Here is a 23,012-nt window from a genome sequence, read left to right as displayed (position 1 = left end):
TGTGTCCATGTTTCCTGCTGCCGTGACCAAAGAAGGAAAATCCCAGACAGGAAGTAGAGACCAGCACAGTACATGTGTCCATGTTTCCTGCTGCCGTGACCAAAGAAGGAAAATCCCAGACAGGAAGTAGAGACCAGCAGGGTACGTGTCCATGTTTCCTGCTGCCGTGACCAAAGAAGGAAAATCTCAGACAGGAAGTAGAGACCAGCACAGTACATGTGTCCATGTTTCCTGCTGCCGTGACCAAAGAAGGAAAATCCCAGACAGGAAGTAGAGACCAGCACAGTACATGTGTCCGTGTCTCATGTCCCCTCCACCTGGTCTCTTCTGAACAATCTTTGCCTTAATTTGTGGCGCTAAACGACATCATCATGGCTTTTGTCTCTGTGCCATTAGCGCACATCTGTGTTTAACAATATTACACAACTGTGTGTAACATTGTTACACAACTGTCTTTTGTGACATTGTTACTGGCCAGTGGCTTGACTGTCATCGGTGTTCAGTGGTTGTTGATGATTTGGAGTTGTCTCTTCTTCTTTTGTTCAGTGTGACAAGTGAGGGACAGGGTTTGTACTTGCTTCGTTTGGTTGTTGGTGTGTCAAACTACATCAATGTGATGTCGGTCCTTTATTATTATTATTATTAATATGATTATTTTGTTTTTGTCTAGTTGAGCATTACATTGTTCCTGAATACAATCACAGCCTGAAAGCTGCACCAGACCTTTAAGAAGTATTGATCAATACATGTAAACATGTACACACACACACACACACACACACACACACACACACACTTGGCGCAGGTGGCTGCACACAGACACACTTCATTTTAATTTGATCAAGCTTTTTCCTGTAAACGTGTTACCCACGTGTGCATGCCCTCAGCTATTTAAATAAGAACCAAACGGTTTGTGTGTCTTTTGCCTGTGTAGTCGTATCATGTTCACGGTAAAACTGTTCACGTCCTGTGTTAATGGAGCCACAGACCATCTATACCCTGTACAGCGTCCTTAGAAGACACTTCATGTTGACACGCAGGGTCTATAAAAAGCCTGTAGGTCTTTCTTCAGCAGCTTTTCTCCTTCACGGTCACCACGTGCAGCACATGTTCAGCTGCACCACAACCCAGCTGCTGCAGTGTCTGATGCTGAACCGCTGACCCCCAACTGTGATGTCATAATGAGTGTGAACGGGATGCATGGTTATCTTCTTTTACTTTAATGTTTCTGATGTTTTCTTATTTTGATTCTCAGAGATGCAATTTGATCAAACACACACACACACACACACACACACACAACTGCCCTACATACTAGGTGAACACAGAGACAGCTGTGCTGTGGCAGCACAGTATGTTCTAGCCTGCCAGCGTCTGAGGGACAGTGAGTGATACCCCGTACTCCTTCCTAACGGGGAGGACCGGGACAACACTCGGACACACACACACACACACACACACAGATTTGGTGTCAGTGGTGTGATTATGTTGGCTGTGATACTCCTTCATTTATTATACTGCTAAGACAATAAAGCAGAGGTCATAGGGCTAACATCCAGGCTGGCTGTCTTTACTCAGACTTACATTGGGTTAATAGGACAGAGTTAGATGTGGACTAACATCCAGGCTCTGTGTCTTTACTCACACTAGGTCAGACTTACATGGGGTTAATAGGGCAGAGTTAGATGTGGACTAACATCCAGGCTGTGTGTCTTTACTCACACTAGGTCAGACTTGCATGGGGTTAATAGGACAGCGTTAGATGTGGACTAACATCCAGGCTGTGTGTCTTTACTCACACTAGGTCAGACTTGCATGGGGTTAATAGGACAGAGTTAGATGTGGACTAACATCCAGGCTGTGTGTCTTTACTCACACTAGGTCAGACTTGCATGGGGTTAATACAGGGGTCAGGAACCTTTTTGACTGGGAGAGCCATAAAAGCCAAATATTTCTAAATATATTTCATTGAGAGCCATATAGTATTTTTAACGTATAATAAATTAAATATGTCTCACTTTTAATGCGACTTCTGGTGCTGCATGGTTTTGCTGATGGCCTTGTAGTCTGGTTCATACGTGGTGAGGTTGAGCTTCATGCAGGCGTTGAGGCTTCCATCAGTTAAACGTGAGCGTAGGTTGGTCTTAATGTTCCTCATATGCGAGAATGACTGCTCACATGCATATGCAGAGCCAAACATGGTCAATACGGCAATACTCACACGCTGCATTGTGTGGTATGTCACAGGAAGCTCGTTTTAAGAATCAGCTGGTCTTCAGGTTGAAGACTTTTAATTTCTGTCCACTTGTGTTCCCTCGCCAGCTCTGCTCGCTGTCGCGCAAGCCTTTCCAACTCTCCATTAAGTGACTTGAACTTACTCATCCACATGTCTGATGCCTTCAGGTCAGCAACTTCCAGCTCAAAGTCTCCGATAGAGACCCCGGGGATGCATGTCAGGTCGATTTTGTCCACTGCACACTCATGTGGATGAGTGATGAACTTGAAAAGACCAGTGCGTGCACGAAATTCTCCAAAACGTGCTTTGAATGATTGCGGGAGATTGGACGTAAAGCCAGCTAGCTGCTGGAGATCCAGATGTTGAGTGGAGTCACTTGCTAAGCATGCATCTCTAAATTGTTGCAGTCTTTCAAAGTGCAGAAGACGACCTGTTTCAATGTCCCTGAGAAAGACTTCCAGCTTGCTTTCAAATGCAAACACTGCTTGTTGAAGGGATGAGATTGTATTTCCAATACCTTGCATTTTCACATTTAGCTGGTTCAGATGGCCAGTTATGTCCACGAGATAGTGAAACTGCAGGAGCCAGTCAGTGTTGTCTAGCTCAGGATGCTTGACGCCTTTCATTTCAAGAAAAGTCCGGATTTCACTCAGGCAAGCTGCAAAACGGCCGAGCACCTTCCCCCTTGACAACCAACGCACGTTGCTGTGTAAAAGCAGACCGGGATAATGATTCCCAACTTCTTCTCACAGAGCTTTAAACTGGCGATCATTTAAAGCTCGGGCAACAATAAAGTTGACCACTCGAATGACCAGAGACATCACCTCACCAAGCTCCTGGCCACACGTCTGAGCGCAAAGCGCCTCCTGGTGCAGGATGCAATGAAAACTTAGGATGGCGCTCTTTTCATGTTCACGGAGAAGCGCTACAAATCCTTTGTTCTTCCCCAACATACAGGGTGCACCATCAGTACAGACAGAAATAAGTTTATCCATCGGTAGTTTTTTTTCTTTAGCAAACTCCATGAAAGACGTGAATAAATCCTCTCCTCTTGTTGTCCCTTTCATTGGCAAAACAGCCAAGCTTTCCTCCTTTCCTGTGTCACCTGCAGCATACCTGGCAATGATACTGCACCGAGATAGATGGCTAACGTCTGTTGACTCATCTAACGCGAGAGAAAAGTATGTCCCGGCGTTTATGTCCTTAATTTGTGTTTCCTCGACTTGATTTGCCATCATGATGCTACGATCGTGCACAGTTCTTGCTGACAGGGCCATGTCTTTTATTCGTTTGATTATCTTGTCTTTATTTGGGAAGTCATCAAACAGTTCATTGGCCACATCAAGCATGAATGTTTTGGCATACTCGCCATCTGTGAATGGCTTTCCATTCCTTACTATTGCCAAAGCCCCCGCAAAGCTAGCGGAATTCCCGTCCCCTTGCTTGGTCCACACACGTGGTTGCTGCTGACTCGTCTGCACTCTCCGCTGTAGCTCCTCGCATGCCCTTTTCCTGCTGGCCCCCGCTGGAGATTTCCATGCAAATGAAGCTAAACTAGATGGCTATCTGATAAAATTGATATCTTCACCTTTACAATGACCCGGACATGCTCGCGAGCCATTGGTTCCCGACCCGACCCACGGGTGACACCGTGACCCGTGAAATTTATCTTCAAAACTAATTTCTGTGGACTTTAAAATGACACTGTATTATTAAGAAATATCACAAGTATTTTAAAATCAGTTCCAAACTGATTTTTTTTAAAAACATTTTTTTCAACTCAAAATTCTCTGGGAGCCATATGCCGTCACCGGAAGAGCCATATATGGCTCGCGAGCCATAGGTTCCCGACCGCTGGGTTAATAGGACAGCGTTAGATGTGGACTAACATCCCTGCTGTGTGTCTTTACTCACACTAGGTCAGACTTGCATTGGGTTAATAGGACAGAGTTAGATGTGGACTAACATCCCTGCTGTGTGTCTTTACTCACACTAGGTCAGACTTGCATTGGGTTAATAGGACAGAGTTAGATGTGGACTAACATCCCTGCTGTGTGTCTTTACTCACACTAGGTCAGACTTGTATTGGGTTAATAGGACAGAGTTAGATGTGGACTAACATCCAGGCTGTGTGTCTTTACTCACACTAGGTCAGACTTACATGGGGTTAATAGGACAGCGTTAGATGTGGACTAACATCCAGGCTGTGTGTCTTTACTCACACTAGGTCAGACTTACATGGGGTTAATAGGACAGAGTTAGATGTGGACTAACATCCCTGCTGTGTGTCTTTACTCACACTAGGTCAGACTTGCATTGGGTTAATAGGACAGAGTTAGATGTGGACTAACATCCCTGCTGTGTGTCTTTACTCACACTAGGTCAGACTTGCATTGGGTTAATAGGACAGAGTTAGATGTGGACTAACATCCCTGCTGTGTGTCTTTACTCACACTAGGTCAGACTTGCATGGGGTTAATAGGACAACGTTAGATGTGGACTAACATCCCTGCTGTGTGTCTTTACTCACACTAGGTCAGACTTGCATGGGGTTAATAGGACAGCGTTAGATGTGGACTAACATCCCGGCTGTGTGTCTTTACTCACACTAGGTCAGACTTGCATGGGGTTAATAGGACAGCGTTAGATGTGGACTAACATCCAGGCTGTGTGTCTTTACTCACACTAGGTCAGACTTGCATGGGGTTAATAGGACAGAGTTAGATGTGGACTAATATCCAGGCTGTGTGTCTTTACTCACACTAGGTCAGACTTGCATGGGTTAATAGGACAGAGTTAGATGTGGACTAACATCCCGGCTGTGTGTCTTTACTCACACTAGGTCAGACTTGCATTGGGTTAATAGGACAGCGTTAGATGTGGACTAACATCCAGGCTGTGTGTCTTTACTCACACTAGGTCAGACTTGCATGGGGTTAATAGGACAGAGTTAGATGTGGACTAACATCCCGGCTGTGTGTCTTTACTCACACTAGGTCAGACTTGCATGGGTTAATAGGACAGAGTTAGATGTGGACTAACATCCAGGCTGTGTGTCTTTACTCACATTAGGTCAGACTTGCATGGGTTAATAGGACAGAGTTAGATGTGGACTAACATCCAGGCTGTGTGTCTTTACTCACATTAGGTCAGACTTGCATGGGGTTAATAGGACAGAGTTAGATGTGGACTAACATCCAGGCTCTGTGTCTTTACTCACACTAGGTCAGACTTGCATGGGGTTAATAGGACAGAGTTAGATGTGGACTAACATCCAGGCTCTGTGTCTTAACTCACACTAGGTCAGACTTGCATGGGGTTAATAGGACAGCGTTAGATGTGGACTAACATCCAGGCTCTGTGTCTTTACTCACATTAGGTCAGACTTGCATGGGGTTAATAGGACAGAGTTAGATGTGGACTAACATCCAGGCTCTGTGTCTTTACTCACACTAGGTCAGACTTGCATGGGGTTAATAGGACAGAGTTAGATGTGGACTAACATCCAGGCTGTGTGTCTTTACTCACACTAGGTCAGACTTGCATGGGTTAATAGGACAGAGTTAGATGTGGACTAACATCCAGGCTGTGTGTCTTTACTCACATTAGGTCAGACTTGCATGGGGTTAATAGGACAGCGTTAGATGTGAACTAACATCCAGGCTCTGTGTCTTTACTCACACTAGGTCAGACTTGCATGGGGTTAATAGGACAGCGTTAGATGTGGACTAACATCCCTGCTGTGTGTCTTTACTCACACTAGGTCAGACTTGCATGGGGTTAATAGGACGGCGTTAGATGTGGACTAACATCCCTGCTGTGTGTCTTTACTCACACTAGGTCAGACTTGCATGGGTTAATAGGACAGAGTTAGATGTGGACTAACATCCAGGCTGTGTGTCTTTACTCACACTAGGTCAGACTTGCATGGGGTTAATAGGACAGCGTTAGATGTGGACTAACATCTTGGCTGTGTGTCTTTACTCACACTAGGTCAGACTTGCATGGGGTTAATAGGACGGCGTTAGATGTGGACTAACATCCCGGCTGTGTCTCTTTGCTGGGACAACGTGAGAGCAGCTCATATTAGATCAGACGTACAAGGGGTTAACAGGACAGTGTTAGACATGGACTAACATCCCAGCTGTGTGTCTTTATTCGGACAACTGTCAAAATTTAAGAAGATACCGATGCAACTTCTAATCCAACACCTACGTTTGAATGTTCCTTATTAACCACAGGACTCATACAACATGTTACCGATCTAACTCATACAACACGTTACTGATCTAACTCATACAACACGTTACTGATCTAACTCATACAACACGTTACTGATCTAACTCATACAACATGTTACTGATCTAACTCATACAACACGTTACTTATCTAACTCATACAACACATTACTTATCTAACTCATACAACACGTTACTGATCTAACTCATACAACACATTACTGATCTAACTCATACAACACGTTACTGATCTAACTCATACAACACGTTACTGATCTAACTCATACAACACGTTACTGATCTAACTCATACAACACGTTACTGATCTAACTCATACAACATGTTACTGATCTAACTCATACAACACGTTACTTATCTAACTCATACAACACATTACTTATCTAACTCATACAACACGTTACTGATCTAACTCATACAACACTTTACTGATCTAACTCATACAACACGTTACTTATCTAACTCATACAACAAGTTACTGATCTAACTCATACAACACGTTACTGATCTAACTCATACAACACGTTACTGATCTAACTCATACAACACGTTACTGATCTAACTCATACAACACATTACTGATCTAACTCATACAACACGTTACTGATCTAACTCATACAACACGTTACTGATCTAACTCATACAACACGTTACTGATCTAACTCATACAACACGTTACTGATCTAACTCATACAACACGTTACTTATCTAACTCATACAACACGTTACTGATCTAACTCATACAACATGTTACTTATCTAACTCATACAACTCATTACTGATCTAACTCATACAACACATTACTGATCTAACTCATACAACACGTTACTGATCTAACTCATACAACACATTACTGATCTAACTCATACAACACATTACTGATCTAACTCATACAACACGTTACTGATATAACTCATACAACACGTTACTGATCTAACTCATACAACACATTACTGATCTAACTCATACAACACGTTACTTATCTAACTCATACAACACGTTACTGATCTAACTCATACAACACGTTACTAATCTAACTCATACAACATGTTACAGATCTAACTCATACAACACGTTACTGATCTAACTCATACAACACATTAGTGATCTAACTCATACAACACGTTACTTATCTAACTCATACAACACATTACTGATCTAACTCATACAACATGTTACTTATCTAACTCATACAACACATTACTGATCTAACTCATACAACACATTACTGATCTAACTCATACAACACGTTACTGATCTAACTCATACAACACGTTACTGATCTAACTCATACAACACTTTACTGATCTAACTCATACAACACGTTACTGATCTAACTCATACAACACGTTACTGATCTAACTCATACAACACGTTACTGATCTAACTCATACAACACGTTACTTATCTAACTCATACAACACGTTACTGATCTAACTCATACAACACATTACTGATCTAACTCATACAACACATTACTGATCTAACTCATACAACACGTTACTGATCTAACTCATACAACACGTTACTGATCTAACTCATACAACACATTACTGATGTAACTCATACAACACGTTACTTATCTAACTCATACAACATGTTACTTATCTAACTCATACAACACATTACTGATCTAACTCATACAACACATTACTGATCTAACTCATACAACACGTTACTGATCTAACTCATACAACACGTTACTGATCTAACTCATACAACACATTACTGATCTAACTCATACAACATGTTACTTATCTAACTCATACAACACATTACGGATCTAACTCATACAACACGTTACTGATCTAACTCATACAACACGTTACTGATCTAACTCATACAACACGTTACTGATCTAACTCATACAACATGTTACTTATCTAACTCATACAACATGTTACTAATCTAACTCATACAACATGTTACTTATCTAACTCATACAACACGTTACTGATCTAACTCATACAACACGTTACTGCTGTAACTAATACAACATGTTACTTATCTAACTGATATGTTACTGAAGTAACGCATACAACATGTTACTTATCTAACTGATTCGTTACTGAAGTAACTCATACATGTTACTTATCTAACTGATACGTTACTGAAGTAACTCATACAACATGTTACTTATCTAACTGATACGTTACTGAAGTAACTCATACAACATGTTACTTTTCCAACTGACACGTTACTGAAATAACTCATACAACATGTTACTTATCTAACTGGTACGTTAATGAAGTAACTCATACATGTTACTTATCTAACTGATACGTTACTGAAGTAACTCATACAACATGTTACTTGTCTAACTGATACGTTACTGAAGTAACTCATACATGTTACTTATCTAACTGATACGTTACTGAAGTAACTCACACAACATGTTACTTATCTAACTGATACGTTACTGAAGTAACTCATACATGTTACTTATCTAACTGACACGTTACTGAAGTAACTCACACAATACGTTACTGAAGTAACTCATACAACATGTTACTTATCTAACTGACACGTTACTGAAGTAACTCATACATGTTACTTATCTGACTGAGACGTTACTGAAGTAACTCACAGAACACGTTACTGAAGTAACTCATACAACACGTTACTTATCTAACTGATACGTTCCCGAAGTATCTCATACAACATGTTACTTATCTGACACGTTACTCAAGTAACTCATACAACATGTTACTTATCTAACTGACACGTTACTGAAGTAACTCATACATGTTACTTATCTAACTGACACGTTACTGAAGTAACTCATACAACATGTTACTTATCTAACTGATACGTTACTGAAGTAACTCATACATGTTACTTATCTGATACGTTACTGAAGTAACTCATACATGTTACTTGTCTAACTGATATGTTACTGAAGTAACTCATACATGTTACTTATCTAACTGATACGTTACTGAAGTAACTCATACATGTTACTTATGTAACTGATACGTTACTGAAGTAACTCATACATGTTACTTATCTAACTGACACGTTACTGAAGTAACTCATACAACATGTTACTTATCTAACTGATACGTTACTGAAGTAACTCATACATGTTACTTATCTAACTGATACGTTACTGAAGTAACTCATACATGTTACTTGTCTAACTGATATGTTACTGAAGTAACTCATACATGTTACTTATCTAACTGATACGTTACTGAAGTAACTCATACATGTTACTTATCTAACTGATACGTTACTGAAGTAACTCATACATGTTACTTATCTGATACGTAACTGAAGTAACTCATACATGTTACTTATCTAACTAATACATTACTGAAGTAACTCACACAACACGTTACTTATCTAACTGATAGGTTACTGAAGTAACTCATACATGTTACTTATCTAACTGACACGTTACTGAAGTAACTCACACAATACGTTATTTATCTAACTGATACGTTACTGAAGTAACTCATACAACATGTTACTTATCTAACTGATTCGTTACTGAAGTAACTCATACATGTTATTTATCTAACTGATACGTTACTGAAGTAAATCATACATGTTATTTATCTAACTGATACGTTACTGAAGTAACTCATACATGTTATTTATCTAACTGATTCGTTACTGAAGTAACTCATACATGTTCTTTATCTAACTGATACGTTACTGAAGTAACTCACACAATACGTTATTTATCTAACTAATACATTACTGAAGTAACTCACACAACATGTTACTTATCTAACTGATACGTTACTGAAGTAACTCATACAACATGTTACTTATCTAACTGATTCGTTACTGAAGTAACTCATACATGTTATTTATCTAACTGATACGTTACTGAAGTAACTCATACAACATTTTACTTATCTAACTGAAACGTTACTGAAGTAACTCACACAACATGTTACTTATCTAACTGATACGTTACTGAAGTAACTCACACATGTTACTTATCTAACTGATACGTTACTGAAGTAACTCACACAACACGTTACTTATCTAACTCATACCACAATGTGTACTCGGTGAGCGTTTATCGACTCAAAGTGCCTTCTCTTGTTTTTTTTTTGTTTTTTTTATTTATTGATTTTTTTAATTATATTTTTTCAGAACCCAAGGAAGGTTGCAATGTTGCTCACTGCTACAAGAGGCCAAACTACTGTGTCAGTTTCTACTGTCCTATGAAACCAAAGATGTGCGAGATGCGTCCCGTCGACCCTCGGGGCAAAGCCAAGAGGTTGCAGCACATCTCTCTACGCCGCAGGAAGTGAGGTTAGCAACGAAGCGAGAGGAGATCAGATGAGACGTCATCAGCATGGTCAGCGAGTGCTGGAGCAGGTGTTGTCTCATCAGTGTTATGTCAGGTGGGGTTCCAGGGTTAGGTCCAGGTGCGTAGTCTAAGACGGGTTCGTCTCTCAACTCTTGTCCTCTACACACACGTGACTAAAAGGTAATTAGAGTAGCGAGCGCTGTTAGAATTGTATCTCTGTAGAATCGTTATTCGTGTTGCATGTGATGTAACGACGCCTTATAACTGTCTTCTGCAGTCTGGCAGTTTATAAAGAACAGCGTGTTTGTCCGATGAAATGGAAACAATTTTATTAAAATCATTACCTCCAACACCACGTATGTTGACTGTTATCAAAAATCAAGTGCCAGGCATCAGCCGGGCCCGGCGCCGTCAGGCAGACGGTCAGTCTTTGTGCCGCCCTCCGTAAAGAGGCGGTCGTTGGCGTGTACACTCTGAAAGCGAGGTAGCAAGCGTGCACTGGTGCAAAGCTGCATGCTATCAACTGGTGCAGATACAACATTTATCAAGCACAGACACGAATCACTGACTAAAGCGCTACAACTCTCTAATCCTGCGCCTCCTCCTCTTCATCCTCCGAATGGATCAAGGGCTTCTCTTGCTTCATCAGTTTCACTCCTAAAAGGAAGGAAAACCACAAGTCATGACAGGTTCCCATGGCAACTGTTTCCTCTTGAAGAATGAGTTGAGGGCACTTTGCCCTGTCAGGTGACCAGGGCCGTTTTTTCTGAGATTGTATGCAGTGGAGAGCACGCTGACACAACCAAGAAGTTCGATAACACAATGAACATGAACACACTCTTACAAGATCTAATCTCAGGTAACACAACAACACACTCTTACAGCCCAACACACTTTTACAAGGTCTAATCTCAGGTAACACAACAACACACTCTTACAGCCCAACACACTCTTACAAGGTCTAATCTCAGGTAACACAACAACACACTCTTACAGCCCAACACACTCTTACAAGGTCTAATCTCAGATAACACAACAACACACTCTTACAAGGTCTGATCTCAGGTAACACAACAACACACTCTTACAGCCCAACACACACTTACCAGGTCTCATCTCTGATTTTGTCGGGGTACTTGTCTGTGTGCATGTTAACTTGTGGCAAAATACTACACAAAAACATCATTGCAGCCGCCCTTTGGAAGGTGACTAAGGTGGAACACTGACTAATCCCCCTCACCTGGTAAATGTGGGGGTGCACTGAGCACCGGGGTGTCTTTCCTACGAGGTTTCTTGTGCTGGTCGTCCTGCTGCTCCTGGCTGAGGGCCTCCTCCAAGACGTGTTTCTCTTCTGTGTCCACACCCGCCTCCTTCTCCAAAAGGCACCCCGGCATCTTCTGGTCTGTCAGGCCCACTGTCAGGCCCACCTCCCTCTCCAACAGGCACCCCGGCATCTCCTGGTCTGTCAGGCCCGCCTCCCTCTCCAACAGGCACCCCGGCATCTCCTGGTCTGTCAGGCCCGCCTCCTTCTCCAACAGGCACCCTGGCATCTTCTGGTCTGTCAGGCCCACCTCCTTCTCCAACAGGCACCCCGGCATCTCCTGGTCTGTCAGGCCCACCTCCCTCTCCAACAGGCACCCCGGCATCTCCTTGTCTGTCAGGCCCACCTCCCTCTCCAACAGGCACCCCGGCATCTCCTGGTCTGTCAGGCCCACCTCCCTCTCCAACAGGCACCCCGGCATCTCCTGGTCTGTCAGGCCCACCTCCCTCTCCAACAGGCACCCCGGCATCTCCTGGTCTGTCCGGCCCGCCTCCCTCTCCAACAGGCACCCCGTCATCTCCTGGTCTGTCACGCCCGCCTCCTTCTCCGACAGGCACCCCGGCATCTCCTGGTCTGTGAGGCACAACAAGGCAAACACCGTTTCAAGGAAAGAACATCATGAAAAATAGACACACACACACACACACACGCTGAACGCAGTTGAGCGCTCATGAGCACGACGCAGCACTTGGTGTGACAGAAGACTGACTGATTGCTGTGCTGCCATCTGTCAGTGTTGGTGGAGGACAGTCGTGGAGCGTTATCTTTCTGTCTCTCTTCATGTCCAACTCTCTCTCTCTCTCTCTCTCTCCCTCTTACGTTTCTGTGTCCTCTTCTCCCCCCTTCGCTCTCCATCTCCAACTTTCTTTCAGCTCTCTAACTTTTTTTATCCTTTTTCAGCTCCTCTACGCCTCTTTTTTTTCTTACCCATCTGTCATTCTTACTAGTGAAAGATGGCTCCTCTACATTTCTCCCCCTCCTCCTCCTCCGCCTCCTCCAGGCCGCTGTCTACTCACAGCGGCTGCTCTCCTGGGCCATCAGCCAGTGTTTGCCGGTGTCTCGGGCTGTCCTCATGCAGCCGGTCGCCATGTCTGGGGCCTCCAGGACTTCTTCTCTCTTCTTCTCCAGGCACTCCTGCTGTTCACACGGGCCACATGACACACACACTGGCCCCGCCCAGTCCCAACGCAAGCACCCACATCCATTATCCATGACCGGACCTCCGGTCAGTGACGGAGGGTACAGCCCTGCAAGGCTTGATCTGCGCTCCCGTTTCACAGACTGGAAGTGATCACATTCTGAAAGAATGTCTGTCTGTGTGTTGTGACACCCCGACCCTATCAAGTCCTCTCAAGCCTGCACGTGTTTACTTTCCATTTCCATGCCCCTGCACTGTAGAAACAGCAAGGCAAAAGAAGCAGGGAGACAGGAGTCAGAGAGCAGCGAGACAGGAAGGGAATCAGAGAGAAGGAAGACGAGACCACGCGAGAGATGGAGACAGAGGAGGTCAAGTACACACATACTGAGATGGGGAGGGAGAAAGAAAGAAAGAAAGAAAGAAAGGGAGGGAGGGAGGGAAGGAGGGAGACGTTGCCAAGGCAGTCAGCAGACTGGGGTGAGTGCTTACCGTAGTGGGGCGGCAGGCAGATGAGCAGCGAACGTGGAGGAGAACCGGTACAGCCGCACCAAAGCCTTCCTTCATGGGTTATGTACCCCGAAGGAGGAGCATCTCTCCCTCATCTGTATCCATTAGCTTCTGTTGTCACGGTGACCGAGACCCCTTCTCCCCACCTCCCTGATCCCTGCCCCTGCTGGAGTGCCCCTGGAAGAGCTTATGAATATCAATAAGCCGCAAGTTAATTAACAGACTTATCCGCTCGACAGAGGCAGGAGGAGGAGAACGGGAAGAGGAGACAGGACAGGTAGGTTACAGGAAGACAGACAGAGGAATATGGGGAGGGGGGACTGCAGGAGAACTCAAAGGCAACTTTGAACAAAGTGCCTTTCTGGCGGACTCGCTTCACATGGTAGAAGAACTAGACCAAACTGTCTTCCTGGCAGACTCGCTCCAGGTGGTAGAAGAACTAGAACAAAGTGTCTTCCTGGCGGACTCGCTCCAGGGGGTAGAAGAACTAGACCAAACTGTCTTCCTGGCAGACTCGCTCCAGGTGGTAGAAGAACTAGACCAAACTGTCTTCCTGGCAGACTCGCTCCAGGTGGTAGAAGAACTAGAACTTGGTGCCTTCCTGGCGGACTCGCCCCAGGTGGTAGAAAAACTAGAACAAACTGTCTTCCTGGCGGACTCGCTCCAGGTGGTAGAAGAACTAGAACAAAGTGTCTTCCTGGCGGACTCGCTCCAGGGGGTAGAAGAACTAGAACAAAGTGTCTTCCTGGCGGACTCGCTCCAGGTGGTAGAAGAACCAGAACTTGGTGCCTTCCTGGCGGACTCGCCCCAGGTGGTAGAAGAACTAGAACTTGGTGCCTTCCTGGCGGACTCGCCCCAGGTGGTAGAAGAACTAGAACTTGGTGCCTTCCTGGCGGACTCGCTCCAGATGGTAGAAGAACTAGAACTTGGTGCCTTCCTGGCGGACTCGCTTCACATGGTAGAAGAACTAGACCTTGGTGCCTTCCTGGCGGACTCGCTCCAGGTGGTAGAATAACTAGTGGGGCATTCTGCAGCCTCGCGCTCTGCGTAGACCTCGCGTGGTAGCTCCACTTCACGAGTCTAACACGTCCCTCTTCTGCATCCACTCCAGTCGCCTTTACAACACTCACAGAAGTTCTTTAGACGACTTGAACTACTGAACACTGCGCACAGGGCTGTCGGTCCGCAGCAGACCTCGCCGACGGCGCTCCACTTCTTCTTCTTCTCTCCTTTCAAGTGAAAAGTCCTGCTGTTCACGTGCTCTTGAGCGCGCAGCATGCGTCCAGCGGAAGGCTGCTGAGAACGTTCAACATGGAACGCAAACTAGACTTTGAAAGACCTTTCCAGACTTGTGTTGTGCTGTCACTGCAGCAGCAGGCATCGTCGGCGGGGAGCTCACAGAGGAGCCTCGGCTGACGTATTATACAAATATGTCACAGAGGAAGCCATAACCCAGTGCGCTTTTTAAGAAGACACCGGAAATGCAGCTGCCGTGCTTGGACATAAGTGACAGTAGTCTCGTGACGTGTCCACGCTGGTCTCAGACGGAAGCCGGGTAAACTCTGCTTTTCCTGCTGTCTTCCTTCCTCATCTCCTCAACCTTTAAACTCTTCAAATTGTAACTACACAAACACCCCCTGGCCGGCCCCCTTTAGTCGAGCGGTTAGCGACGTCGCTTCGTGGTGCAGTACGCCCCGGATCGAATCCCGCAGCGGGCGGAAATACGCTCGGTCGCATTGGTGGCTGCGGTGGGATCCGGAAGTGTCCGAAAGAGTGCAGCTCCTCATAAGTGTCTTCGGAGGGCGTGCTTCCGGGAGAGGGTGACTACTGTAATCTACAAAAAGACTCGCTGGCAGCTGGCCAGTGGGCCGGCCCCCTTTAGTCGAGCGGTTAGCGACGTCGCCTTGTGGTGCAGTACGCCCGGATCGAATCCCGCAGCGGGCGGAAATACGCTCGGTTACAAAATAAAAACCTACCTACCTAACTAACTGGGGGGGTGGACTGCCCTGCCCTGCCCACCGCACCTCTCCATAAGAGGGTCATTAAGGTGAAGTGCAAATGAGGTTTCAGCAAGTATTATGCAACATGAAACAATAAACTCCTGTGACCGAGCTGCCGGGTCCGAGTTCTTTCTGTCCTCAGCATGTTATGAAACCTCACTGAGCTGCTCCCACATACACACTCACCATCTTCCGTTCAGTCGACACCCTTTTGATGCTTCAATGGCAGACGGTTCTGAGACAAACGGCGTGTCCTGCCTGGCTGTGAAGTGTCCTGCGCTATTGTTCCCGACGCCCCCGTGCGTCATGAGAGCCTGGTCGTGCCTTGGCCAACACGGAGGTCATCCATATAGAGAGCATCAGCGTAACAGAACACCCATTATCTGATGTGAAAAGTGTACGTGGTTTTGCTGAGCACATGTAAAATCACATGGTGAGGTGCACTGGCACCTCTTGATGGCAGGCATGGCGTGCATTTTGAATTCACGCTAGTTGCAGTGCGTATAATCCCGAGTAACAGACAACTAACAAACAATAATCAATATGTTGCAATCAATAACAATTCATTAAGAACACTTATTAAAACCGTTTTGTTAAATGGGTTGAATAACCTGCAGTCAGTAAGAGGTTTTATAGGATGAAGTTAGTAATGTGGAGCCAGTCACATGGTCTTACTACAGTGTAGTACAGGGATAGGCAGTCTTATCCAGAAAGGGCCGGCGGTGTTGGTGAAGGTTTTTGTTCCAACCAAGCAGTTACACACGTGTGTCTCCTAATCAAGTTCCTCAGCAAAGACTACTGGTTGATGAGTGGGATCAGGTGTGTAACTGCTTGGTTGGAACAAAAACCTGCACCCACACTGGCGCTTTCGGGATAAGACTACCCACCCCCCCCCCACCCCCGGCGTAGTAAATGTTGGCAACCTGCAACCAGTTACATGAGAAAATATGTAGTGCGTATATTTCTGTCCTTGCACTGATATCAATTATCAAGTCAGGTGCACCAACCCAGCCACTGAGGACGCACAAACCAGTGCATTCTTAGTGCCGGTCTTGAGCCCGGATAAATGGGAGGGATTACGTCAGGAAGGGCATCCGGCGTAAAATCTTTGCCAAATCAAATATGTGGATCATAAATAAGATTTCCATACCGGATCGGTCGAGGCCCAGGTTACCACCGACCACCACCGGTACTGTTAACCAGCAGGGTGCCGGTGGAAACTATGCTACTGTTGGGCGAAGGAGAAGGAGAGGGTGAAGGCATGTCCAGAGGCAGCTAGAGAGGAGGAAGGGTAGGAGTGTGGAGGTGAGAGTCAGAACTTTGAATGTTGGCACTATGACTGGTAAAGGGAGAGAGCTGGCTGACATGATGGAGAGAAGAAAGGTAGGCATCCTGTGTGTGCAAGAGACCAGGTGGAAGGGGAGTAAGGCCAGGAGTATCGGAGGTGGGTTCAAACTCTTCTACCATGGTGCGAATGGGAGGAGAAATGGGGTAGGGGTCATTCTGAAGGAAGAGTATGTCAAGAGTGTGCTGGAGGTGAAGAGAGTGTCAGACAGAGTGATGAGTATGAAGCTGGAAGTCGAACTGTGTGATGTGAAGACACAGACAGATGGTGGACAGATGGTTGTGGATTTTGTGAAAAGGATGGAAATGGCTGTGGTGAATACATATTTCAAGAAGAGGGAGGAACACAGGGTGACGTACAAGAGTGGAGGAAAGTGCACACAGGTGGACTATATCTTATGTAGAAGGCGCCATCTAAAAGGGATTGGAGACTGCAAGGTGGTGACAGGGGAGAACGTAGCTAGGCAGCATCGGATGGTGGTCTGTAGGATGACTTTGGAGACCAAGAAGAGGAAGCGAGTGAAGACACAGCTGAAGATCAAATGGTGGAAGTTGAAGAAGGAAGACTGTTGTGTGGAGTTCAGGCAGGAGTTAAGACAGGCACTGGGTGGTAGTGAAGAGTTGCTGGATGGCTGGGCAAGCACTGCAGAAATAGTGAGGGAGACAGCTAGGGAGGTACTTGGTGTGTCATCAGGACAGAGGAAGGAAGACAAGGAGACTTGGTGGTGGAATGAGGAAGTACAGCAAAGTATACAGAGGAAGAGGTTGGCAAAGAAGAAGTGGGACAGTCAGAGAGATGAAGAAAGTAGACTGGAGTACAAGGAGATGCAGCGTAAAGCAAAGAGAGAGGTGGCAAAGGCAAAGGAAAAGGCGTATGGTGAGTTGTATGACAGGTTAGACACTAAGGAAGGAGAAAAGGACTTGTACTGATTGGCTAGACAGAGGGACCGAGCTAGGAAGGATGTGCAGCAAGTTAGGGCGATCAAGGATAGAGATGGAAATGTGCTGACAAGCGAGGAGAGTCTGCTAAGAAGGTGGAAGGAGTACTTTAAGGGGCTGATGAATGAAGAAAATGAGAGAGAGAGAAGGTTGGATGATGTGGGGATAGTGAATCAGGAAGTTCAGTGGATTAGCAAGGAGGAAGTGAGGGCAGCTATGAAGAGGATGAAGAGTGGCAAGGCAGCTGGTCCTGATGACATACCTGTGGAGGCATGGAGGTGTTTAGGAGAGATGGCAGTGGAGTTTTTAACTAGATTGTTTAACACAATCCTGGAAAGTGAGAGGATGCCTGAGGAGTGGAGAAGAAGCATACTGGTACCGATTTTCAAGAACAAGGGCGATGTGCAGAACTGTAACAATTACAGAGGTATAAAGTTGATCAGCCACAGCATGAAGACATGGGAAAGAGTAATAGAAGCTAGGTTAAGAGGAGGAGAGGTGGTGATCAGCAGCAGCAGTATGGTTTCATGCCAGGAAAGAGCACCACAGATGTGATGGTTGCTTTGAGAATGTTGATTGAGAAGTATAGAGAAGGCCAGAAGGAGTTGCATTGTGTCTTTGTAGATTTAGAGAAAGCATATGACAGGGTGCCGAGAGAGGAGGTGTGGTATTGTATGAGGAAGTCAGGAGTTGCAGAGAAGTATGTAGGAGTGGTGCAGGATATGTATGAGGGAAGTGTGACAGTGGTGAGGTGTGTGGTTGGAATGACAGATGGGTTCAAGGTGGAGGTGGGATTACATCAAGGATCGGCTCTGAGCCCTTTCTTGTTTGCAATGGTGATGGACAGGTTGACGGACAAGATCAGGCAGAAGTCTCCATGGACGATGATGTTCATGGATGACATTGTGATCTGCAGCGAGAGTAGGGTGCAGGTGGAGGAGAGCCTGGAGAAGTGGAGGTATGCACTGGAGAGAAGAGGAATGAAAGTCAGTAGGAGCAAGACGGAATACCTATGCGTGAATGAGAGAGAGGACAGTGGAATGGTGAGGATGCAAGGAGTGGAGGTGATGAAGGCGTAAGAGTTTAAATACTTGGGGTCAGCTGTCCAAAGTAACGGGGAGTGCAGGAGAGAGGTGAAGAAGAGAGTGCAGGCAGGGTGGAGTGGGTGGAGAAGAGTGTCAGGAGTGATTTGTGACAGAAGGGTACCAGCAAGAGTTAAAGGGAAGGTTATAAGACGGTAGTGAGACCAGCTATGTTATATGGTCTGGAGACAGTGGCACTGATAAAAAGACAGGAAGTGGAGCTGGAGGTGGAGGTGGCAGAGTTGAAGATGCTAAGATTTTCACTGGGCGTGATGAAGAAGGACAGGATTAGGAACGAGTGAGTATATTAGCTGAGGCTGAAGACGTCACTTAGGTGACGTTGTGTCCAGATGACCTGATTCAGCCTTCTGGGATAGTGAACCTCCAGACCACCTTACACTTCCATCAGTAGTGCCTCTTTTTAGACGAGTGGGACAGTAGCAAAGGGGACAGATGACTTTCTGCATCACTTTCACAGCATGGATACGGTAAAATTCCATGTATTACTTATTTTCACGTGTTTTGCGGCCACAGTGGTGCAAAAAAAAAAGAAAGAAAGAAAAGAAAAACAGGTCACAGACACGGTATGTTTCTCTGGTGCAGGCTTTAGTGCATGTCTTTATTTCAGAAAACAGTGCTGTCCACACTCAGGGACCCAGAAGATGTTACTCCAGTAAAACCAACATAATCAATTTAACTTCATAAGACTTAATGTAAATTAGAATGTGACATCTTGCATCTCTATACAACATTCATTGAGTCATACCTTTAACTTGCCAACATACCCATACCACCACATCTTCTCCCTGTGCAGCACCTGCACTGACTACTGCTCCGCAAACCATAGCAGGACTACGTCCACCTTCTGAACACAGACTGACTGCTGACTTTCTACTGTTCTCCTCGCACACGTTACCATGTGGAGACAGTACTTATGAGCTCAGAGTTGTAGAATATGGCGATGGGCGGGTGGTACCCTGCTCAGTAAGGAAGCTACCCACTGATGAGTCACTTCTTCTTCTCTTGTGTGTTTGGAGAGACGAGCTGAAACGTGACATGTCGTGCAAATTCCTTCAAGGGTCACGGTTGTTGCAGAAAACAAACCGAGGACCTCCGACAGCAGATTCTCCTCCGTCACACACCAGCAGCAGCAGGAGAAGCTCATCTCTGAAGGAGAAGATTTTACACACAATCAATAATCAATAATCACAAGGGGGAAGACTACAAACTCTTCACCTCATTGAAAATAACAATGAAATACCACTCTGGTAAAAATGTCACTAAAAACGATACTACACACACGCACACACATAATATATATATATATATATATATATATATATATATATATATATATATATATATACAGTGCATCTGGAAAGTATTCACACCCCTTCACTTTCCCCACATGTTGTTATGTTACAGCCTTATTCCAAAATGGATTAAATTCCTTTCTTTCCTCATCAATCTACACACAATACCCCATAATGACAAAGTGAAAAAGGTTTTGTAGAATTTTTTTCAAATTTATTAAAAATAAGAAACTGAAATATTGCATGTACATAAGTATTCACAGCCTTTACTCAGTACTTGGTTGAGGCACCCTTGGCAGCGATTACAGCCTCAAGTCTTCTTGGGTATGAAACTACAAGCTTGGCACACCTATATTTGGGGTATTTCTCCCATTCTTCTCTGCAGATCCTCTCCAGCTCTGTAAGGTTAGATGGGGAGCGTCGCTGCACAGCTATTTTCAGGTCTTTCCAGAGCTGTTCAGTGGGGTTCAAGTCTGGGCTCTGGCTGGGCCACTCGAGGACATTCACAGACTTGTCCCGAAGCCACTCCTTCGTTGTCTTGGCTGTGTGCTTAGGGTCGTTGTCGTGTTGAAAGGTAAACCTTCGCCCCAGTCTGAGGTCCTGAGCGCTCTGGAGCAGGTTTTCATCAAGGATCTCTCTGTACTTTGCTCCATTCATCTTTCCCTCGATCCTGACTAGTCTCCCAGTTCCTGCCGCTGAAGAACATCCCCACAGCATGATGCTGCCACCACCATGCTTCACTGTAGGGATGGTACTAGCAAGGTGATGAGAGGTGCCTGGTTTCCTCCAGACGTGACATTTGGCATTCAGGCCAAAGAGTTCAATCTTGGTTTCATCAGACCAGAGAATCTTGGTTCTCATGGTCTGAGAGTCCTTTAGGTGCTTTCTGGCAAACTCCAAGCGGGCTGTCATGTGCCTTTTACTGAGCAGAGGCTTCCGTCTGGCCACTCTACCATAAAGGCCTGATTGGTGGAGTGCTGCAGAGATGGTTGTCCTTCTGGAAGGTTCTCCCATCTCCACAGAGGAACGCTGGAGCTCTGTCAGAGTGACCATCGGGTTCTTGGTCACCTCCCTGACCAAGGCCCTTCTCCCCCGATTGCTCAGTTTGGCTGGGCGGCCAGCTCTAGGAAGAGTCCTGGTGGATCCAAACTTCTTCCATTTACAAATGATGGAGACCACTGTGCTCTTTGGGACCTTCAAAGCTGTAGAAAGTTTTTTGTACCCTTCCCCAGATCTGTGCCTCGATACAATCCTGTCTCGGAGGTCCACAGACAATTCCTTTGACTTCATGGCTTGGTTTCTGCTCTGACATGCACTGTCAACAGTGGGACCTTATATGGACAGGTGTGTGCCTTTCCAAATCATGTCCAATCAGTTTAATTTACTACAGGTGGACTCCAATCAAGATGTAGAAACATCTCAAGGATGATCAGTGGAAACAGGATGAACCTGAGCTCAATTTTGAGTGTCATAGCAAAGGGTGTGAATACTTACGTACATGCAATATTTCAGTTTTTTATTTTTTTTAATTTGCAAAAATTTCTACAAAACCTTTTTCACTTTGTCATTATGGTGTATTGTGTGTAGATTATTGAGAAAAAAAAGGAATTTAATCCATTTTGGAATAAGGCTGTAACATAACAACATGTGGGGGAAGTGAAGGGCTGTGAATACTTTCCGGATGCACTGTATATATGTGTGTGTGTGTGTGTCGAATAGAAGAAGAAGAAGAAGAAGAAGAAGAAGAAGAAGAAGAAGAAGAAGAAGAAGAAGAAGAAGAAGAAGAAGAACAGGCAGCAGAAGAAGAAGCTACCACTCAAGTAAAAACATTGAACTTTAAAAGAAAAAAAAAAAACAAGATCAAAAGAGAAAAAGAACAGAAAACAGTTTTTTTTCTTTTTTTTGTGGTTTGGTTGAGTTATTCATTGATTTGTTTGCTTCATAAATGTGTTCTCGTTTTCGTTTTTGTTTTGATACTACAAAAATTTTAAAATAATAATAATTATTATTATTATATATATAAATATAAGAAATATACCGTTTTCACTCTCTAATATTTAAAACATCAGAAATATATGGTCTTATAGATAAAACATGATGAGATATGTAATTGAACCCCGTGGGGAAAGTCTTCCTCTGCATTTAAGTCATCCTAGCTGTGTAGCTAGGAGCAGTGGGCAGCTGCCGTGCAGCACCCGGGGACCAACTCCAGTTCGTCTTGCCATGCCTTGCTCAGGGGCACAGACAGGAGTATTAACCCTAACATGTATGTCTTTTTGATGGTGGGGAAACCGGAGCACCCGCAGAAAACCCACCGCAGACACGGGGAGAACATGCAAACTCCATACAGAGGATGAGCTGGGATGACCCCCAAGGTTGGACTACCACGGGGTTCGAACCCAGGACCTTCTTGCTGTGAGAGACAGCGCCAACCACTGTGCCACCATGCAACCCATGTTTACCTATACAGTTATCTATATGTTTACCTATATGTTTAACGTTTTTATCTATATGTTTATTCATATGATTAACATGTTTATCTCTATGTTCTATATGTTTAACTTAATTATCTATATGTTTATCTAGATGAATATAGATAAACATAT

General features: G+C 44.8%; 2 protein-coding genes across 2 annotated transcripts in view; one reads left to right on the top strand and one right to left on the bottom strand.

Annotated features, from left to right (window-relative positions):
• Nucleotides 1-10,951, top strand: part of pde1ca (phosphodiesterase 1C, calmodulin-dependent a) — a 192,949-nt gene extending 181,998 nt beyond the window's left edge. The window contains exon 17 of the mRNA XM_056299337.1: nucleotides 10,603-10,951. Coding sequence (XP_056155312.1) covers nucleotides 10,603-10,763 — 161 coding nt within the window. The 3' untranslated portion in view covers nucleotides 10,764-10,951. The remainder of the gene's footprint in view (nucleotides 1-10,602) is intronic.
• Nucleotides 10,952-11,050: 99 nt separating this feature from the next.
• On the bottom strand, nucleotides 11,051-13,298 carry ppp1r17 (protein phosphatase 1 regulatory subunit 17). The gene is made up of 3 exons (XM_056299338.1): nucleotides 13,100-13,298; nucleotides 12,003-12,656; nucleotides 11,051-11,419 (listed from the first exon to the last, which is right to left on the bottom strand). The coding sequence occupies exons 1-3, from the start codon at nucleotides 13,293-13,295 to the stop codon at nucleotides 11,349-11,351; spliced, it is 921 nt and encodes a 306-aa protein (XP_056155313.1). The 5' UTR covers nucleotides 13,296-13,298; the 3' UTR covers nucleotides 11,051-11,348.
• Between the last annotated feature and the right edge of the window lie 9,714 nt (nucleotides 13,299-23,012).

Source organism: Lampris incognitus, chromosome 19, assembly GCF_029633865.1.
Source record: "Lampris incognitus isolate fLamInc1 chromosome 19, fLamInc1.hap2, whole genome shotgun sequence".
In the NCBI taxonomy this organism is placed as follows: domain Eukaryota; kingdom Metazoa; phylum Chordata; class Actinopteri; order Lampriformes; family Lampridae; genus Lampris; species Lampris incognitus.
This window is presented reverse-complemented; position numbering and strand designations above follow the sequence as displayed.